The 18,772-nt window shown below is 36.1% G+C and overlaps 1 protein-coding gene across 1 annotated transcript in view; it reads right to left on the bottom strand.

Annotated features, from left to right (window-relative positions):
* Positions 1 to 18,772, bottom strand: part of SMEK1 (SMEK homolog 1, suppressor of mek1 (Dictyostelium)) — a 41,817-nt gene that overhangs the window by 9,527 nt on the left and 13,518 nt on the right. Inside the window, exons 3-10 of the mRNA XM_010134523.1 lie at positions 15,957 to 16,055; positions 13,016 to 13,633; positions 4,094 to 4,171; positions 3,878 to 3,994; positions 3,258 to 3,374; positions 1,836 to 1,967; positions 1,640 to 1,742; positions 286 to 444 (exon numbers count right to left, since the gene is read on the bottom strand). Coding sequence (XP_010132825.1) covers positions 286 to 444; positions 1,640 to 1,742; positions 1,836 to 1,967; positions 3,258 to 3,374; positions 3,878 to 3,994; positions 4,094 to 4,171; positions 13,016 to 13,633; positions 15,957 to 16,055 — 1,423 coding nt within the window. The remainder of the gene's footprint in view (positions 1 to 285; positions 445 to 1,639; positions 1,743 to 1,835; positions 1,968 to 3,257; positions 3,375 to 3,877; positions 3,995 to 4,093; positions 4,172 to 13,015; positions 13,634 to 15,956; positions 16,056 to 18,772) is intronic.

Genomic DNA, 18,772 nt, shown 5'->3' with positions numbered 1-18,772 from the left:
GGATATTCAATATTTAGACAACATCTTCTAATTCACCTCAACACTGAGATTAAGAAAAATCCTTCTGCTTTTTAGAAAAAAAAAAGACATCTATAAATGCAAAATTATTTACTAATACTAGCTGAAATAGCTATAAATTGCTATGAGAAACACAGAGTATAATAGAAGAATTTCTGTATTCAGTCACAAATTGTCACAATCTGTGAACAGTCTTTCAGCAGAATGAAGATACGTAACACTTCACATTCACAGAATACTAGTTTAATCTTTAGCTTTCAAACTTACACAATGCCAAGAAGGCGTGTTTTGAGGCCATGAGAACAAGCACCCTTCGCAGAATATCTTTGTTAATGATGTAGTTCTTTATGTGATAAGTATGATGTTCTACACAGAAAGTTAGCAATTCCAGTATCAACGCCAAGAGTTGGGCTGTCTGAAAATCATCTGTAATAAAAACAAAACCAAAATAATATATATAGGATATTGCCTTCCGAAGCTTCAAACACCCAGCTGCAGTCTGGTAAACATTTCCAAGTTCTTGTATATTCCCACAGACAGCTTAGGGAACATGCTACAAGGTATGTTAGTCTTCTAACCAGAAACTGAACAATTGGAGAATTGTCATGGACTGAGTAGTTTCTGTGTATACAGATATGGCAGGAAACCCTCTTAAAATACAGAAACTATTATATTTCGTCTGTCTTAAATCAGTGTTTGAAGGTTCAGAGTAGAGAACTTCACTCTAACACAAGCAGTCAGGCTTATTTAACCAGATCTCATTACGATGTGTCCACGTGTCTGTATCATGAAGTACTGCTGTATATGCAGTGCCTTGACTAAGTCTGCACCCAGAATGTCATCTATTAAACCCTTTAACAAAAGTACTATGCAAGATATATCTCAGGCTCTTTTAATACTTCTACGACATAATCATATCAGCATATTCAAAACAGAACTCAAACCCTGCTTTTAAGTAGACAAGTAATAAACTAAACAGATGCAAGATTTAATCTTTTTTAAAAGGTAGCACTACCTTTTTAAAAATATTGCCAGATTGTTGACCAAAGAACACAAGTATTTTGAATAGAAAAAAACCCCCTCATTTCCAATCTATCTGGAAGCCAGCTGAGATATAACAGATTAATTTAACTAATGCCTTGGAAATCTACACAATAAATCAAAAAGTTTAGAAGAACATTTATGCATCATTTACGTACCTCCTTTTACATCCATTTTGGATGGGTTATACTACTAATAAGCAAACAGTACTGCTGCTAGTAGACAGCAAGAACAATTACTTCCTCACTGACCTCTGCCTTCTTAGTCTGACATAGAATGCATATCCTCAAATTCAGCACAGTATTGTGATGACATTTTCTCAGGAGCAATTTTGCACCCTCTCTAATAATCCCTGACCTTAAAAAATATTTACATGTTTACAAGTCTATGTCACTGAACAGCCCAAGTTACTAAAAATTATACAAATATTTCAATTTTTGCTAAAGCAAAATCTGCAGCAAGTACTCTTCACTTCTTAAATCAGGTCTTTTTAAGACTGAAAACATCCTTTGTTGACATTTATTCTATTTTAAATAAAATTCAAGAGCCTTGATGTGTCCATAATCCAGAGTGGCTTTACCTTTGCTAGGCTTGTCCTCTGTAGTATTGGCCAATAAAGGGGCTGTCAGAACATGCATGCAATGTTTGTAGAAGAAACCCAAGAACTCTGTTTTTTCTGTTTTCTAGAGAATGAAAAAAAAATATTATATATGTAACACGTAAAATCAAATACTCTAAAAAAACAAATATAGTTTAATTTGAAGGTATTTACTTACATTGGCAGTGGCAAGCATATTTTCTGGATCAACTAAAGTACGAAGCAAACCCATGAGTAGCACTGCCCCTCCAAGTTCTGGATCTGTGTCACAAATCATGTGTTCTATAATGAGGTTAATGAGTAATATATCCTAATGGGGGGGTGAAAAAAAAAAGGCAAAAATCAATTCTAATGCTACTCCCTTACCCCAAGTCTGAAATTATCTTCTGGTTAAAATGGTGTTCAGTCAAAATTTTGTGAAATGTAAGCAACTACCCAAAAAGAATCCCCAAACTTAACAGAAAAAAATTAACTTTACATGCCAGCGACACATTCTGGTCAGTGGTCCAACAGTAAAAAGGCAAGCAGTGAAGAAGAATCTTTCAAAGCAACTAAAAAGGGTTCTGCAATTAACAATCTAATTTAGAATTTAGTCTGAACTGAAACACCGAAAGACAAAAAGTACAGAGGCAGATACTTAACAGTGTCAAAATTCAACTGATTTCTGGAAGCATTTTCAGAGTACAGAAGTTTTTAATTTTTATCCCCCTTTAGAATACATACCAAGGGTTTTATTTACACAAACATACAACAGTACATTTATAATGCTATCAAAGTTGATGAGATTACTTTCATCTAAAAATAACCTCAAAATGTATTTGCAGAAAATAAGAGGAACACATAAAAATAGAAAATAATATTTACATCTAGGAATCTCTACACTGAAGTTGCTTGGCTACCACTGTCTCCCATAAAAGAGGACAGTCATCGGATTCAAGTGGCTGGAACCACCAGTAATATTCCCTGTTCCAGCTGCCACTTTCTTCCAGCACTGAAGTAGCAGCACTGGCAGTTCCCTGTTTTCTGGTTTTAGCAGATACAAGAAAAAAATTATCTCCTCTATGGAAAAGGCAGCACAATGGTTTTTACTCCATTGAACACCACTTTGAAATACCTTTCTTACACTAGTGCTACAGAGGATCCTTGGGAAAAGTAAGCTTCTGTCAAAAAGTGTTCCTAAACACTTCAGATCATAATTCCACTTTCAAGGTGTGTGATAGTTATCAGAACACAGGTCTCTTACAAGTAAATTAAAAGCACATGCTATGAGCAAGACTGAAATTTGTATTTTGCATTGAAGGAGGCCGCCATCCAAAAACACTTAGTTTCCCTTGTATGACAGCTGATGTTAACCAAAATGGTGATTTAATGTAACCTGTTTTACTTAACACGCAAGCAAACAAGAATATGTAAGGAGATGGACAGTCACCTTGCCTGACTAACAAGAACTTTTAAAAACATCGTAGTTCAGTATCCTGTAACCATCATGACTATATTCCATACTGATTCAGAACAGGGGCTCGTGGCATTAATAGAGTTATAAATATAGAACAGGAATTTAAAAAACCAATACATACATTTCTGGTGACCCTCTACTTACATCATCATTCTGCTGCGCTTCTTGCATGACAAACTCTCGTACCATTGATGGGTTGTATTCAACCAAATATGAGAATATATCAGTGGCTGCACTTCGTACTTGTGCATCATCCATACCCTGGATAAATAAAGTAATTTATGTTTCCGTAAAAGAAAAGGCTTAAACGGAATGAGAATCAGAAAGCATACAGATCTTAATTCCTACTTATGAGTCATCCCTAACTATTACTAAAACAGTATTCTAAAACTGAATTGACTCTAAACAACAGTTTGACAGCTGTTGGGCAAAATACATTTTATGGTTTCCTGCCCTTTGGTCTATTTCCCTTATTTCTTACTTAACTGTACACCAAACATCATGTAAAGGTAGGAAAGTGGATGGGAAAACAAAAAATAAAAGAATGCCAGGGCATTTAGCAATGTCATATTGTAACTGCTCTTAAGAGTTTTTACAATGATATTTAAAGTGTTCTGAATCTCAAGCCAAGCCAAGCCAAATGAAGCAAAAGCTTCAGAAAACCATGTGACTAAGGTTTGGCAAACTTACTTTTAAAAAAAAAAAAACAAAACTCTCTGGAGATAAACAAAAGTGTTATCACAAATAAAACTGAACTGACTTACCAATATGACTTCTAGTGCTGGCAGTATGCCCATATTTGACAAGGTTTTGAAAAATGCATCTCTGTTTTGAGGTTGCAGTGTTTGAGAGAATGCACAAAACTCTTTCAGAAAATTTACCTGAAAAACAAGAATAATACACTAGTTAGTAATTAAAAAAGATGCAGGTCTCGCTTCACAGTAACTGTCCCTTTCATGTATGCTTCACAGATTTCTTACCAATTCTTGTCTTTTCTCCTCATCTGTGGCTTCGTCTGTTAGTTGTGCAAACAAGTCTGTCAGAAATTTTTCATCTTCCTACAAAAGCAAAACAATACCATTTGTTTATTTACAATATCAAAAGGCAACAAAGTTTAAAGCCATGCCTCCTGCAATTAAGAGAACATACGCTTGTATACTGTAGTTATTCATATCAGTATCAACTTTTAAATTCAATGTTCAAACAAATTAATATGAAACTCGTTTTTGAGCTCTTATCATGCTCAACACCACTCCACCCCCAAGTTATGATCTATCTTGTACTGCATTTTGGCAGCCCATTTACTATCTCCTACTGCCATTCTTGTAATCTTGTCTTACTTCTCTAACCTCCTTCCCCCTTGTCACATGCCCGTCCCCCTGAACCACACTACAATACTCTTGCTTCAACTGTTTACACACATATATAAACATGATCTCCCACTAAGCTCTACACACACATACAGCTTTGGACTGTTAAGAGATCTTTGCAACAGAACTAAAGCAAGGACACAACAAAGGGAGAGCTGCCTAACAGCAGCAACGAGGTGAGATTCTTTCCCCTCAATGCTATGAAAAGGGTGAATTCTAGAAACCGAATCAAAACAACTGTCCTGTTACATACAGCATTTATTGGGCATTGTGGCTGGCAGCAATCAAAAACCATTCTGTTATTTTCCATGTCGCTGTACCTTAGCAAAACTACAAACAGCAACCAACACATTACAAATGTTTATTTAGACTGAAAGCAGAAATATTTAGATTCCATAACCTTCACAGTCCTAAAAAATAGACTAATAAAACAAACTTCCCCTATCCTTTTCCCAATATTATACAGTAACATGACAGCACTTGTTGAAGATATGAATCATGTGTATCAGACATAATTTTTTTCAAAAAGCTCGCAGAGTGTTTTCCTGTGAAGTCTGTTACACCACGTGCAATATCCCTCCATCCCAAACCCAGTACTAGAAACTCAAGTTGTCTTGCTTATGTTTACACATCATAAAGCAGAACCGTGAAAGTTCAGATACATCCACACAAAACTTTCTTATATGGCAAATTATCCAGGTATCTCATCTGGGCTCACCTTGCAGCCCTGCTGATAAAATGAGTACCTCAGTTTTGATAGTACACCACTCTAATGCAGCTTTAACACTGTCAGAATCCAGTCCAGGATCTCTATATGGCACTGCACAGCACTGATAAGCCCAAAATAGGTTAGCACGAGATACTATCCTACAAGGCATTTCACCGTACTATAAGTTAAACCCTGTATTTAGGATATGCCACGTTTCCTCTTGTTTGATGCTATGCTTCTAACCTGACCCAAGTCTAGTGATCATGAAAAAGAATGATTTCTGGATACAATTTCAGGTGCTATTTCCGTTGACTACTTCAAAATCAAAACAAAAAGCGGGGAAGCCTCCTTTAAAGTTTACTGGAATTCACTCTGGAGGATCAAGCACTGGAAATGTAAAGTTTGAATTTCAGATTTCAACAGTCAAACATGTTCAAAACCAATATTAAGGTCCTTGATTTCAAGAAACGTAACTTAGGCTGTGATTAAAGACTACATGGATGTTTGACTATCTGCTATGTAGCTGTTACAAGGCTTGGGAAGTTTTCCGTTCTAATATTTAATTTGTTAGACATTACAACTAACTCACAGTAGAGATACTGACACCCTTGTTTACTGAAATAAAAAAAAACAAATGTGCAAAACAAAAAAAAAACCAAAACCCCCAGTTCTTCTGAAGCACATGCAAGTTATTCTCCATGACTTGTAATGCATGTAAGAAAAGGCTAAGTAGTTTGCTTTAATTTCTTTTTCCTATGTTGATCAAGATGTAAAACTAATCTCGTCTATCAAAACTATTGAGAAGACGCATGCTTATCGCCAACTGGAAAGTGTACCCTACTGCCATTCTCACCATGAAGTGAACTTTTCACCTACTTCATAATACCTGACAGTAAGTGCAAGTCAATACCACAGAAATACCTCAGAATGATTGCTGGGAAAAAATAATGGGTAAGACAGAATTTCAGTATGTCAGAGCCATGATTAGTGTGCTTCTGCACACAACACTACTCAAAATAGCAAATTTTTTTTTAAGTCAAACCGTGGAAGGAGAGGAGGAGACCCTGTACTGCTGGTGTTACGTGGGTCTGCAGAGTCCCAGAGACAGAGGTGACTGGGGAAACTGCATCTCCAGCACTACACAGCAGAGCACAGCAGGCAGGACCTTGCTGGGCAGGAAGGCCTGGGCAGCACCCAGCTCAGCTCTCCGACCAGATCCTGTCACATCCCTGCCTGGTTCAAGATGTAGCCATCCTCAGCAGAGGCCAATCCACTCACCCCTTTACTGGGCTTGCAAACAGCGGGACTTGCAGAGGTGACTTCCTAACACTGGAAAATGATGAAGACTTCAACGCTGACACCTAACATTTCATGAAGAATTTGCAGAAATTCAGCATGTAACCCTTCTTCAACCTTCTACATATATACTATGATACAGTATGTAGAATTCTGTATTAAATACAGTATTGAAGCATTTCCCACACCATCTCCTCTCCATTAAATACATTGTATTTTTAAATTAACAGGATTATCTGAAACCTCTAGCCCTCAGAACAACCATGATCTATTTAAAATCAGATGAATTAAGACAGATTCAAGTGATCCAAAACCTCCCACCCTTACATGAATAATATGCAGTAAATGACAATTACTCCAAGCAAATAAAAACCTATTACTAACTATGTCTTAGCCCTGAAACGCGTTTAGGCACTCGCTCATTCCAGATGCTTTACAAAAGGTAAACAGTTATTGATGGGAAAAAACACAACCCTCTCACATTTATAGAAAAATTGTGATGGTAGTGAATGCTCCAATCACAAGATTCTCTCATTCAGGCTGTAAAATTACTGCCAAGGGCAGCAGGTCTAAAGATACGTTCCTCAGCAACACTACCAGAACCCATAGAAATGCACAGTCTGAAAGCAGAGTTCATGTATTTCAGATGTCACAAAGCACCAATATCAAATGTTTTCTGTTTTTCTTTTTCAACTTGCAAAAATTCCCCGAAATATGTCTGAGAAGTGAACACAGCGCAAATACACGATTCTTTGCAGTATCTGGCCTCTCCTGGTCAGACAAGTATCAAAACCTGTTTGGATGTCTCTTAGAAGCTGTGAATGTCACAACTGTTTTCCATGAAAACAAAACTGAAAACGATAGTTTATGAGGTAACTGTAGAATCTAGCTATCTTCCCCATACACAGAAGTTATTAAATGTGCAATTCTTACACTATACATATACCAGACACTAAGTATATTAATTTATGGTTTTACAAGATCTAAATAGATGCTCCTATTCACAAAGATAAAATTAAGCCAGGCTATCTACTCAGTCATTTATGACTTTAAAAACAAGAAAGCTCACAAACTAGGATCACAAAAAACCCAACTATCTGCATTTGTGATTCAACTTTCAAAACAGTCCTCCTCCTCCTGAAAAGTGCTTAAAAAGGATTCTTCAAAAGCAGACCTCTTTTACACATAAATAACTTTCAGTATAAGAAATAGCCCTTTCTCAAAAAACATCCGAGGAACTCCATGACAGCTAAGCTGAAAAAAGAATGTACTTTCCATCCTACTTTCCATCCTACTTTCCATCCTACTTTCCACCGCCGTATTAGTTTTAGGCAGAAGTAATATTTCAGCCCAGAAAGTGTAAATTTCATAAAATGTTACCAGCAAACAGAAATTAGCTTTAAACACACATTGCTTCCTGCTACCACAGCAGAAGATTTTGTGGTTTAAAATACTTTCCATCCTACTTTCCATCCTACTTTCCACCGCCGTATTAGTTTTAGGCAGAAGTAATATTTCAGCCCAGAAAGTGTAAATTTCATAAAATGTTACCAGCAAACAGAAATTAGCTTTAAACACACATTGCTTCCTGCTACCACAGCAGAAGATTTTGTGGTTTAAAATGTCTCAATCTCCTTTGTCTCAGACTGCCTTCCCACATGTGCCTTCATTCACTATTTCCACTCCAGAAAACACACTGAAACAGCAGCGAGATCCACCTATTTGGAGTTTCTGTACACACTGAAAATAATTTTCTACAATGAAGTTAATCTCAGAAATCACGGGCATGCACCACTTGCAAACTTCTTTCACCAAGTCACCTCCCCCAGAAAGTGGCATCCTTTTACACTTCGTTACAAGGTAAATTTTGCTGAAATTAAATCTCCAGAGATATTCCTGAGCCAAGTCCTGGAAAACAGCAGTCCAGCAGGAGATGTTTCAATCCTAATACATTTGGGCAAAACTACCAAACATGCACTGACATAATTCTTCCTCGAAACCAACTACAGATAATTACATTTACATCTATGGGGCTCTGTTAAGAATAAGTAACTATCTGTAAAACCACTTTCAAAATTAAAACCAGCCTACTGTTATACATAAATCCAGTAAATGTACCTAAATGCCTACAATTTTTTAGTTACTGAAAAGCGAGATAGGGACTATCAGGATCATGATTTCTGTATTTAAAAATCTGATTTACTAGTACATTAATGCCATGTGATCACTGCTCTACTAGGCACATAAATTATTTTAACGTATGTCCAATCTTCCCCTTCCACTCTCTACCAAAAATAGAAGACTCTGAAGTCTAGATGCACACACTCAGAAGCAACCCTAACATTCTGTATTCTGGAAGATAAAAAACACTGCAGGATCTTGCTGGCAAAAAGAACACGCCAATGAGAAGGGGGAACAGAATGGAAGGAAACAGTGTTTGCTCACTCTATGGCGCAGTTTTGCAAGTTTTTGTTTTTTAAGAACTAGTTAAAATACAAAGGGAAAGAACTGGTGGCCTCCAGTGTGAACATTAGTATATATTTTTTAAATTGCAAAAGAGCGTCATATAAAGTAAGAAACACCACTTACCTGTCCCTCCCCCACTCCCAAAATTTGGCAAACTCCATGTTTCAGCAAGGTTTCTTGGAGGCTATGACATCTCAAGACTACAACAGGCTGGACCCCAAGTAGTAAAAGCATATTAGGAGGGGCTGAAATTGGAAAAAAACGTTATATACCTCTTTCATATCTTATGCACAGCGAATCATAAAATTTGCAACTGAGCAGGCTTCCACAGCAGTTAATTCTGTAGACTGGGAATATTGGTATCATGGGTTTACTATCCATCATGACTAACAATATCTAGCTGAGTGAGATCATGACGTAGTTACTCAAAATGACAGATCTTAGGCAATTAAATCACAAATAAACTAACCTCCATTTCTCAGAAAAGCCCATCAGTGTAAACATTTTCATAAATACTAGGGGAAAGCTAACCTTAATGAAGAAGGTTCATAACCCAAACTGCAAAAGGTGGCCCATACTCATATTTTTTGTTTTATCACAGTTATTTACCTACCAAAGATAGCGACATCATGGAAGCAGGTATATTCCATGACTACTGCATTTGTATTTATTTTAAAGGCATCCAAAATTTCTCCTAATAGAGCCAGAATTCTTAAGAATCAGCATATTCTTCTTTACAGAAGTCACTAGTTACAACTGAAAAACTGACCTTAAATGTCAGTGACCTTTAATGACCTTAAAATGTTCTATCTTGTCACCAAGTACCTTAAGGAAGACACAGCGATAATTTTGAGTGATGTCACTCAGCCTATCAAAATGCATCAGGCACAATCTGCACAGAGTCTTGTACAAACTTCTAGCCACTTTTCTGTAACTAAGGTATGGCTGAGTTAATTCGAGACGAGGGCTTTGCAAAGCGCCTCTTCAGTTAATACACAGCCTGACATGAAAAAGGCTCTTTAGAGTTCATCTTTTTCTCATAGTTGAGGTAGCAGTTTTTCTTCTACTTTCCTTCACAGCCAGTGAGAGAAAACAATAGAATATAACAACTCAGTTGTACACACCACAGTAGTAGCATGTCACAGGATATCAGGGAGTATTCAGGGAGTTTACTGTTAATTTGAGAAGTAAAATTTCCTAAAAACATAGCTCTTTTGACACACCCTCAATGGTCCAGGAGAGACAACCTAAAGTCAACAGGAGAAGCCTTAACAACCTGTGTTATGCATCAGCTAAGAACTGGAGTCTCATTCATGGGTCCCAATCAACTACCATGAAGCATCCCAGAAACTCTTCAATTAAAGACTTACAAAAGAAACAGCTTCTTAAGTACACACATAAAGTTCATGAGCACCAGGTTACTACAAGATCTGAAATAATGAATGCCAGGAACTTCAATTACAGACAACTTTAAATTTTTCATATATATAATACCTCCTCACACATCATCAGCATCGTGATACAATCAGCTACAGAAAGCATGTTAAACCACACACTAACAGAAGACAGACCTGAAGAATCAGTCATAGATGTGAAATCAACAAAAGCAATCTTTCAGTTTTGTTCTCAGAATATTATTTATTCTGCTTAAAGAAATGAGAAGGAACAGTATCATACATTTTGTACATGTATGTGGGAATGGGAGAGTGGAGAAAAGAAATCAGAAAATGAAACTTTAGGGAACAGAGATAACCAAAAAGTGCAACCTGACATATTGCTCTACAAATAAATGACAGATAAATAGCTTTAAACCTTGGTTTAGAGCTACACTGTCAAAACTTGAAAAATTAACCGAGCCTTTTAATCTCTTAGAAATGCAATGGGCTTATAATTTGTGACAGCCTCTTTAATTCTCTCAAAACCAGAAACTGATCATCAATGTAAAAAATTTCCAATAGATTCTTATTTATAAACTCAAGGAGTTGCCTCCTCAATGCTATAGAACTGTGCTGTGAAAGGACTAGAAAATGCAATAGAGCACAGGATATACTTTCTTCCCTGTGCGCTACTAATTCTGGCTCCTCAAAGCTGCAGAAAGCACTTTAACAATTTGAAATACTTATCTAACTTTGAAAGTTATGCAATGCTAATTCTTCTGGCTTTACCACATAGGAAGTATACTTTATTCTCAACCACAGACAACAGCAATAGAAGTGAAGATAAGGTTCAGAAACCTGCAGTCACAAAACAAATCAAAATCAGATCTGAGCCTCTATTTCAAGAATAAACCATAACTAACAAGTTTTGCAACCATGCCAAACCCCGATATTCTAATCCAAGATTACCCTACATCTATTAACTTCAGAGAGGTGTAAGAAACAAAAAAGTAAACTAACCAGCCGCTAGTCCCAGGTCAAGTTACCTCAGGATTTCTGGAAACACGTCCTTAATTATTTGGCAGGATCAGGTCCCCTTTTTCCCTGCTCAGTTTCCTTTTCAAAGTTCAAGAACCCTCTCAAGATCAGCCACCAACACCATAACTGCTGATTAATTGTTCCCTTCCTCCTCCTCAAGCCAAAACATACCATTCTCAGGATTCTGCTTTAGCAACCCTTGCAAAGACGTCAAGACATTTTAGAGACACTAGTCATACTGGAAACGCAAGTTGAGACCCCTTAACTGAATCTTTTTCAGTAGTTTCTCAAAGTGAGGCTTGTAAGCTTTCTCATATCGGCCACTCCAAAATGATTAAGGCCTTCTGACTGTTTCAGATACACATTTCTGACCTTGTTTATCAAGGACACATACAGACATGAAGAGTTTGGTTCAGCTGGATGCAAGCTGGGGTCTAGTACCACTGAAGATGTCCCAGGCGTCCTACCAGGCCTCTCCTGTGGCTGCTCCACTAAGTGATGGTCTGTCCACAAAGCACTCATCTCAGCTGCTAGGCCTGAGGGACATTTTGCACGTCTGGCTGCTTATCAAATACTCCATGTGTGGACACGACAGATTAAAGCTCCAAGAGAGCGGATTAAATAGTATCAGTATCCTGATCAACCAAGTGTGGTGGATGAAAAGTTGGGAAGCCTAGTTTTGATAATGATTTGCCATATAAGCTTGCAAAAGAAATTCTCTCTCCTTTGCTGTATTTTCCACAAAATTAAACAGGGTGCATTCTGAGATTCAATTGAAGACAAACATGATTAAGGTAATCAGTAGCATCTAGCACTTTGTCCATGTCTCCAGATCAGACAGTGGCCATTCAATTACTAAATTAGGAAAATTAAGATAATGAAAATTAACTTTTACAAACGAAAATACATATGCTATGACACTTTGCTAAGTTAGTTGAAAGCTTCAGGAAGCTCCCACTACAGAGATGTGTCACCTATTTCTATACAGTTCAGAAGTTCATGGGCTGCAGCAGAACAATTAAGACATGTAGGTATGATATCTAAAGCGTCATATAGTCTCTTTACATTTGCAGTAAGACATATCTCATGAAAAACCGGTAATTTCAAGTAGTATTATTTAGGGACTTACAAGACAAATTAAGAATAGATTTGAGCATCTAAGGCAATGTTACGTTCTAAACATTTTCCAAACAAATAATTTAATTTACTTCAAAATCAGAGACAGTTATATCCTGGTATGAGATTATATCTGTGAAATTTAAGTAATTTTTTTTTCATGGTAACATGACAAAAATTATTATTAACGGTAGTGCCTAAGAAGTCACAAAATACAGGAAAAAAAAAAAAGACCCTAACAAAATCAACAGTTCAAAATGGAAGCAGCACTATTAATTCCATACAACCTCATTCAGAATTCTACACATTTGCTCCATTTAAATCAGTTAGAGAATCTAGTTAAAAACTTGAAATTTAAGAAGATGTATTTAACAATTCAGTACTTAAATCCATGCCTTTCATGTCATACTTTAAAATGACTTTTGGAATCACAGAAGTGAAGATGTCACTGGAGCAACTCTTTCCAAGAAAAACCATCCAACTTTCTCAGCCCAAGTGCAAATAAATAGACTGTGAAATTCCCAAACTTACCTGTAACATACCAACTATTTCCACTTTATTAAAAAAGATGAAAGAATGAAGCGTTGATAGCATATTTTCCTCAAAAACTGAGGGAGTGGGTAGGACCATATCTTGAATATACTGTACTCTGTATGTCTGATGTATTTTTTGCTTCAGCTCTGGATCAGATATGGGAATCACTTCCTTAAATTTTGCTGTTTTAGTCAGAAATTCCCTGTGTTTCCGTGACTGTGATAAAGATGGATCATATTCTAGGCATCCAATAACGTCCATTATACATTCCTCGGAAAACATGACTTCAAAAAGTGCAGTTCTGTTCAAAAGGAAAATTCCTTTGATAATTTCATATAAGTGGTGTAGTCCTTCGATGTTCTCCAAGTCTTCGCACACATGAAAAATTTCTAAGAGCTTCTTAATATAGCCCTCATTTTCCAGTGCTAGCGCGAGTTTTTCACGACGTAATGGTGAAGGCAGCGAAGATGCCACAAGTTCTGCAATTTCTTCTAGTCGACTTAATTCACAAGATGGCAATTCTAGACCTGGTGATGACATATCATCAAAACGTTCTTCCTCAGATTCATCGACAAGGTCCTGAGTAATATCAACAGAAGGGTCTTTGCCTTGAACCTACAAAATAAGATGTGTTCAAAAAAGTGGAGCTTACAGTTTACTGCTATTGGAACGTTTTTTTAAAAATACCATTTCAAATATCACACTGTTTTTCTTTGTATGGCCAAAATACAAGCGCAAATATAAGTTTAACATTGAGTACATCTATTTTCTATTAAAAAAGGGTAAGAATAAAGAAAAAAGCTACGTTTTCTGAGTACTTCAAATGAAAATTCATAATTACTAGCATGGATGACAATGACTACTGAACTAAGCTATTTGTTTCTAGTCTTTATTCTCTGCAGACAGATTTTTCAAATGCAATCCAGTATTACACTATTGCAACGATAACTTTAAACCTTTATCTATAGGGTATTTAACGGCTCTTGATGTTTTTCAAAACTTCTGCTATCTCAAACAGAGAGGAGAGGCCAGTGTTATTAATTTAACTGTTGTTTGCAGTTCTGGAGAGCTGCAAGTCAAAACCTGTTACCATGCACTTTCTAAATATTCAAAGGCACAGCATCCGCTCTTAAGACCAGAAACCCCCAAACCAACATTATCAAGAGAGCAGTGGAATTCTAGAGCTGTCAGAAAAACAAGGCACAGGACCTGCAAAGATCCCTCTAGAGATACAATGAGGAAACTGCGGAAAGGGCAATTGGAAAAAGAAAACCAAGACAGATGCTTGAGCACCAGTGTTTCAGCTTTAATGACAACTTCACTATAGCATCTGCTTGGAGTTTGATGTGTCAAATCCAGGAAGGTATGGCTGCGTAAAACGGTAGAAGGTCCTCTTCTTTCTAATGCTGAAGTTCAGCAAAAATTACGGGACAAATGATTCTTCATGAATAACAGCAAGCTTATACTTAGCTTAAAATCGAAATGCTGTTAAACCCACACACTGTTCTGCTTATACATCTGCAACCACTTCCAGTAACAGTGGTATTGAAGTTTTCCTTTTAGAAGATTTCTGCTTTAATGGCTGAGGAAGCTTAAGGTTTCTAAAGTACACTAGACACAAATACAATAGCATGGCCTCAAAACAGGATGTAAAGACATTGCTTTCTTACAAAAAACACCAGATCCTCACACGAGGCTGAGGAAGCTGGGCTTCTTAGCTGTTTCCCAAGAACACAATTTCCTCTTTTTCCCATTTTGTTTCTGTCCCCATATTTTGGTACTTTGACTGTCAAGGTTCCAGGAGATGTTTCTGTGCTTATTTACGTAAGTTGTAAACTGTTGAAAAGACTCATTTCTAGAAAAACGAATGATCTATACAGATGCAATTACCAAAACAGGGTTTTTTTTCCCTGAAATCAGTAAGAACAAACTCCAAAAGACACACTGAAGAGAGCTAGATAGGAGCAGAAAGAGTACATGTAGATAGAATTAGACAAATTTAGAGAAATCCCACCTAATGTAGCATAGAAATTAAAAAAAGCTGTAATGCTTGGAATGGGAGAAAAACTCCAAATAAGAACTAACAAACTGAATTACTATCGGTGAATATATTGCCTGTGCTCTTTTGCGTATTGGCCACTAGTTAATACCTGACAAGTGTTATCCAGAAACTGTACTGATTTGATGACTCTACAGCCATCCAGTCATAGTGGTAAAACATGAGTTAATTAGCATATACTAAAATATAAACATGGTACATTAAATTGTTTGATTTTGTTAAACTGCAAAAATTATAGCTTTGAAGTGATAACACGGGGTAGAACTCTCTCTCTCCAACTCTCCGACCAATCTTTCATACCCTGACAGTTAACAGAAGCATACTGTCACATTTACACTCAGTTCTGTTGAAAAACTCAATATTCCCCTCACCTGAAACAGAATAATGAGGTAAGAGAAGAACGAGAAATGCAGACAGAGAAATGAGTAAGAAATTGTTAAAACCATGAGAAATACATTATAAAATTCACTAAGAGTTCACATACTTTCTTTTCTCTATAATAAAACTTTCGACAGGTAACCTTTTCCTTTCTAGTCTATCTGGAAAAAGTTAATTATGAAATTAATTGTTACAAAACTTTTTAAGCACTCATTTTGAGCTAAACTTCCTTGGACAGTAATAGAGATAAAAGGTTATGTTAACCAAAAAGACCTGAAAATGCTCTTAAAAATACCCCAAACATATTTTAAGTTTATATCAAATTTCTGGAGGAATAAGAAAGTTTTCAAATTCGAAAATGCAAAAGTTTGGGAAGGTGGCTAAGATGATAAGTTTTTACTTTACATCTACCATGTTCAGAGTCACCTCAGGATAGTCCAAAAATTCTGGAGAAAAATAAAAAAAATTAAGTTGTCTCAATCTTACATTTATCACACTTACCTGACATATTTTTTCCCATATTTCATCACATCCTGCTTTTTCTTGAAAACTAAGTGCCAAATCATAATTTTCAGCTTCAGACCACACAATCAAGGTATCCTTTAAAGAGAGGAAGAATATTTTCAGGCAATGTTATTACAGATTTTACAAACCTGACTAGTGTTTAAAGCATAAAAATTTAAAATAAAAACAGCTTGACATCTAACTATGACAGGACAGTATTACAATACAAACATGATCAACATACTTTGTAAGATTTTTTTTAATATGTTCTGAGATTCTTAGGGTTAAAAATGTTTGTGCATAACTCAAAATAACTTCTAGAAAGATTTATTTCTTCAATTCAAGATACTATAACATTGTAAATCTCAAAAAGGGTGATCTAGAACACATACTTCTACCTCAATGCATCCTCTGATAAAATACTATAACAAAAGCAACAGGTTTTGTTGTTGTTTTTTAAAAAAATCTGTTTCAACCTGACCACACAAAACTGCTCATCTTTTGTAGGATCAAAGTTACAATCATTTTCTTCATTTTTATAGGCCCCAGAAGACACTGTGCTAAAGCCCAGAACAGCTGCTTAAAAAGCAGCCCCAGGATGCCTACAAACTTCAAACAAGAACAGAAACTTGAATACGCACAGTTAACTGCCTAAGAGTGCGCATACCTATTACACTGCACCACCCACACCATTCTTACTCATCCCAAACTACAATTCTGAAAGGATGATTTGCCCTCGATTTCTACAACTTAGTTGAAACCATGCTTAGCTCTCATCTATGTACTAGAATAGTTCAAGAGTTATCAGAGCCCTCATACTGCATGCAAAAACAAGATACGGAAGTGGAAGCTGATGCTGCAAATAGCAATACTGCACAGTGATAACACTGACTGCACACTGATGCAGTAGTTTACAGACAGTCTGCTAAATAACTGTTAGGAAAAAAAAATCACAAAAAGAAAACATAATCTGCATTATTTACATATTGAATCAAGTTTCATTTTAAAAATCTTTTGTCTTCCTCTGTCACCTAGCTGAAATACAGCACATTAAATATATATAGCCCCATGAAACTGCATTATTTCAGTTGTGCTAAAACACATACTCACTTAGGACAAGAAACATTTTAATGAGAACTGTAGGGTATCTGTGCTTCCTTAAGTATACATTTTGCTTACAGTGTTTATTCCTAAAGGAATTACATTTAAATATTTTTTAAAAAGCGCTGTAAGTTGCCAGACATTTAAAAAGTTTAAGACAGTTTATTAATTAGACTTAATTTATTTCAAGTATTAAAATGAGCATTAAAGACAATGAGGACTCTTACATGTAGATTTTGATATACCCTTGAAAACTCCCTAAGCTAAACTGTAATTTAAATAGCACTATGAACTAGCTCCATTAGGATTCAGTCAAGCAATACAACATAATCAATTTGCTATTACCAGAGCAGTTATACTGCTTCAAAGGCACTAATGGCTTTACCTTGCAAACGGCAAATAGTTTACCTTTTCCTTTTCCAAGGGGCTGAGGAAGAGGTGGTACACAGAAGAAAGGGATTTAGGAAGACCACCTCCAAAATACAAAAGGAAGAAGAAAGTCACAATTAATAGTTTATTCTCTACAAGACAGGTCACGGTGCAAATACTCTGGTAATAACAGATTGACAGCACCTAGCGCCCCTGACTCTATAGAGTAAGAGAAATACTTCACAAAAATTTAGAAAGGGAAGGTCCAAAAGAATTCTTTTGTACCATCTTTTAAAAACAGCATGTACCTTACTGCAGTATTCATTGTATGTATCAGGTTCAAAATCTAATGCATCAATCTCTGCAATTAGTATTTATACTGCAGTGATTTTGAAGGCCACTGTCGCATCAGCTTCCCACTGAGTAGCGCTTATTTAACAACATAAAAAAAGCAACAACCCTAACACTAAATCTTAAATGGATGACCCTAACAGAACTTGTAACATTCCTTATTATATTTCCATCTAATTGAAAATGGTTAGGTTTCTAAATAAGCCATTTCCAAAAGAAGATCAAAACTTATTTTCTTCTTTATAAAGAATGTGACTAAAAGAACACAACTAAGGATTCTGTTACTTTCATTAACTGCAGTAAGTTGAATAAAATCCATCACTAGACCAAGACAGGTCTGTCTGTCTTTTTCATCTGAGGAAAAGAGGGATGCAGGGAGGAAGACAGGAAGAGAAAAACATAAAGTCACAATGGTAAAACTGCTTTTGAAAACAGATGTACAAAAGTGCATTTGGCCAGAGTATAGCAATTGTTCTTCTTAAACAAGATAATCTACTATCATAGAAGTTCATGGACATTCAGACAATATTCTTTCACCTCTACACATTCTGATTATTTTTTTAATTGTTTCTTCTTTAGAAAGCAAAAACTGCAGAAATTGAGTAGCAGAACAATATTCATTGAGTTTAGTTTATTAATATTAGAAGAGCATTTCTCAATTGCCGACACTAACAATTTCAAATGATTAGTTACGGGTTGTCTTTATCACACAAGGATTTCATATTACAGATTAGTATCAGCGCCTCAGCAGAAATGTATGAATTGCAGCTCTCTCAATCTTTAGTAAGAGAGCATTTGTACATACCTTCTTGCCTCAAAGGGTTTTTTTTTTTTTAAAAAAAAACAAAGTGAGAAAAGCACTTCAGTCTGTTGCATAATACACAGTTCAGTCAAGAGTTTAAATTCACTGTTAAATGTAATTTCATTTTCTTAGTCCTAAAAAGCTTAAAATCATCAAAATGAAGAGCAGCACAAGATACATACATGTAGGG

This window comes from Buceros rhinoceros, unplaced genomic scaffold (genome assembly GCF_000710305.1).
Source record: "Buceros rhinoceros silvestris isolate BGI_N320 unplaced genomic scaffold, ASM71030v1 scaffold6814, whole genome shotgun sequence".
NCBI lineage: Eukaryota > Metazoa > Chordata > Aves > Bucerotiformes > Bucerotidae > Buceros > Buceros rhinoceros.
The sequence above is the reverse complement of the archived record's forward strand: the minus strand, read 5'-3'. Positions and strand labels throughout refer to the sequence as shown.